The sequence below is a fragment of the Zingiber officinale genome, chromosome 9B (genome assembly GCF_018446385.1).
Source record: "Zingiber officinale cultivar Zhangliang chromosome 9B, Zo_v1.1, whole genome shotgun sequence".
NCBI classification, from domain to species: Eukaryota; Viridiplantae; Streptophyta; class Magnoliopsida; order Zingiberales; family Zingiberaceae; genus Zingiber; species Zingiber officinale.
In genome coordinates this window covers 104,123,140-104,126,187 of record NC_056003.1, presented here as the reverse complement: position 1 = coordinate 104,126,187, position 3,048 = coordinate 104,123,140, and the positions used below count along the sequence as shown (strand labels likewise).

The following is a 3,048-nucleotide window of genomic DNA, read 5'->3' as shown; positions in this document are numbered from 1 at the left end:
AATAGCTTATATTTTTACAGGTTTTTAGATTGCCTGTATCACAGACTCATGTAATTGTCATTGGTAAACTACAACGAGTGAACCACTTGGTTCATAAAGAAACTCTTTCAAGATTTTCAAGATCATTCATGGTTACCACTAAATCGAGTTGTATTTTTCTATCTGAATTTATAAGTTTAGATTTTAAGTAGGGTTCAACTTGGGGTCTGATTAAACTGGTTCACCTCTAAAAGCTCCCTGAAGCCTGTGAAGTTGGCACCACTAATAGTGACTTACATGAACTATGTTCTACATCTATTGTGATTTAATCGGTATCCATTTTCACGGGAAGGCAGGCCAAAAGCCTCCTCTCCATCTATTAACATATAGTATGTGGAAGACCGTCAACAACTGAAACGTTCATAAGCAAACTTACTTGGTAAGAACTTATTTATGTTCATTCAATATACATGAAGTCAATTAAATGAACAAATTTAAATAACTTGTTAAACTAAATGAACAACTTGAACACTCGTTAATGTTCATGAATATAGATTGTAAAGGTTCACAAACAAAGTTTGTGAATTATATTCATCAATAAAACTCTTATCAACATAGTAAATAAACAAAAAAACTTTCAAAATGAATAAACGAGCTGGTATTATCAAGTTCAACAATCAATCAATTTGCTTATAAATATAAAAGTTTCAAACAATCAAACCGGTTTGAATCAAGAGCTCGATAACATGTAAATGAATCAAACTCAAGTCAAACTTGAACCAAGCTAAAACTTGTAAAAAAGAAATCTAACCAAGTTTGAACAACAATTTCAACAGTTTGGTTTATTTTAAGCTTGGCTCGATTACCTTATCAAATAAGCTTGAACACTACAAAGCTTGACCCGTTTACAACCTAATGATTACCATACGACTAGTCTCCTTAAATATAATCGTTTTGCGCGGCCTAGATTGATCAAATAGACAACACAGATTCTTCATATGGCAAAGGTGCATGGAGAACAGGAGAAGAAGCCTTCAAAGGAAGACAGGAAGGAGTTTTGATCTTAAAACAAAACAATTTGATCAGTGAGATAAAAAAAAAATTAGATCACTTTAACATGTTCAGGAAGGCAACCTTAAAGAACAGCACAAGAAAACATGAATGTACCATTTTATTTGCCATCCTTAGAGAACAGGGAGCAAAGTTCATAGTGGAATTACCAATCTCTTCTTAAAAATATAGCACTAAGACAGCAGTTTCTCCAATTTCTTTCTATGGATATCACCACATTGCGACAAATCATGCAATTGATCAGAAATTTAGCTGCAACGTTGATCAGATTACCAATGGTCGATAGAAGTCAGCCACAACCTTTACCTTTCTCCGTCTTGGCCAGAAGTTCTTCTGAGGCAATCTCCATTGTTGCTCCAGCATGTTCTTCCGTAGGTTTAACAACTGCAATAGAAGATTGAATCAGTTCAAAGATGAGAAACATCTAAGGCAAGTGCCGATCTAAATAATCGATTAGAGAAACGAAGTGTCTGTTCGTCAAGAAACACCACAAAAATTAGATCTTTAGGTGATCAGAAGCCAAATCAGTGATTTCTTCGTCTGAATAGGTCAAGAAAATACTAGAAATTGGAAATGGTAAGAGAAAGCTAGAAGAATTAGGGGGATCATTACCGAAGCCACCGGAGGAGCCGAGCTTGGCCTGCACGATCATATGGGAGATGAAGTGGGAGGCTTCTCTGGCCTCGTCGAGGAGGCGCTTCACCTCCGCCTCCGCCGCTACGCCGCGGTTCTCCTCGAACTTCTGCCGGATCTCCACCGCCGAGGCAGATAGCATCAAGGTGTCCCCAGCGAAGGTCTTCCGCGTTGCCCGTAGCAGCCCCCGGTACGCCGCCAGCGCCTCCGCTCCCGCCGGCACCATGACTTTACTAGCTTACCCAAACGGAAAGAAATACTTTCCTGGAGATCCGAATATATAGGAGTCGCACCCTAACTTTCAAATTCCCTAATCGAAAACCTATTTACCCAACAAAATTTATCGCTGATCCGGATCGATTTTGATTTGCTCAAAAAAAAAAAAAAAAACAAAAAAAAACCCTAAATTAAGAGAAACATCACGATAAATCGAAGTCCCTTTAAAAATAAATAAATAAAAATAAATAAAACACTTACCTATTAGGACGTGTAGAGAGTCAGAGGGGTAAATAATTTCGTTCGTTTTTTATGATGATTTATAATGGAGATTTGATATGAAAATTCTACAATATTAATATATTCATTTTCTTAGGGTCGTAATCAAGTATTTGTGAATAAGTTTAGTGTTCGATTTGGTAAGAGCTTGTTTATATTTGTTTAATATACATAAGATTAATTAAATAAATAAATTTGAACACCTCGTTAAACTAAATAAATAAGTTTGAACACACATATGTGTTCAGCTCGTTAATATTCGTGAATAACGTTCGTGAACAATATTCATGAGTAAAATGTTCATGAACCATATTCATTAATAATACTCTTTTCAATATGCTAAATAAATAATAAAATAAAATAAAATAACTAAATAATTTTAAATTATCAAACTCAATAACCAATCAAACAATTAAAAATTTTAAATAATCAAACAAACTTAAATTGAGAGCTCGATAACAACTAAACGAACCAAGCTCGAACCAAGCTCGAATCAAGCTTGAATTGAGAGCTCGATAACATCTAAACAAGCTAAGTTTCAAACAAGCTCAAGTTCATAAAAAATAAATCAAGTCATGCTTGAACAATCATTTCAAAAGCTTGGTTCATTTTAAGCTCGGCTCGGCTCGGCTCGGTTACTTTATCAAACAAGCTTGAACACCCCAAAGCTCAACTTGACTTGGCTCGTTTACAACACTACACCTCCTTAAGGTGACAAATCAAAAAGTCCGCTCCTCACTCTCACAGATGCACTATGAAAACCTCCTTCCAGGAAACATAGAAGTCTTATACAAGCGCAAGCATGAGAGATACAAACAAGAAATGCAAACTAGGTTACAGAGGAAATCGAAAACAACTTTATAAGATGAA

At 35.6% G+C, this 3,048-nt stretch overlaps 1 protein-coding gene across 1 annotated transcript; it reads right to left on the bottom strand.

The window, feature by feature from the left end:
* Positions 1-1,132: 1,132 nt before the first annotated feature.
* On the bottom strand, positions 1,133-2,008 carry LOC122024276 (mitochondrial zinc maintenance protein 1, mitochondrial-like). The gene is made up of 2 exons (XM_042582858.1): positions 1,663-2,008; positions 1,133-1,434 (listed from the first exon to the last, which is right to left on the bottom strand). Exons 1-2 carry the CDS (start codon positions 1,907-1,909, stop codon positions 1,340-1,342), a joined length of 342 nt encoding a protein of 113 aa, XP_042438792.1. The 5' UTR covers positions 1,910-2,008; the 3' UTR covers positions 1,133-1,339.
* Between the last annotated feature and the right edge of the window lie 1,040 nt (positions 2,009-3,048).

Excerpts from the sequence above, each read along its gene's own strand:
- LOC122024276 (XM_042582858.1), bottom strand. The coding sequence starts at position 1,909 with ATGGTGCCGGCGGGAGCGGAGGCGCTGGCGGCGTACCGGGGGCTGCTA. Across the intron at positions 1,435-1,662 it reads CGGCTCCTCCGGTGGCTTCG|TTGTTAAACCTACGGAAGAA; the intron begins GTAATGATCCCC and ends CTTCTATTGCAG.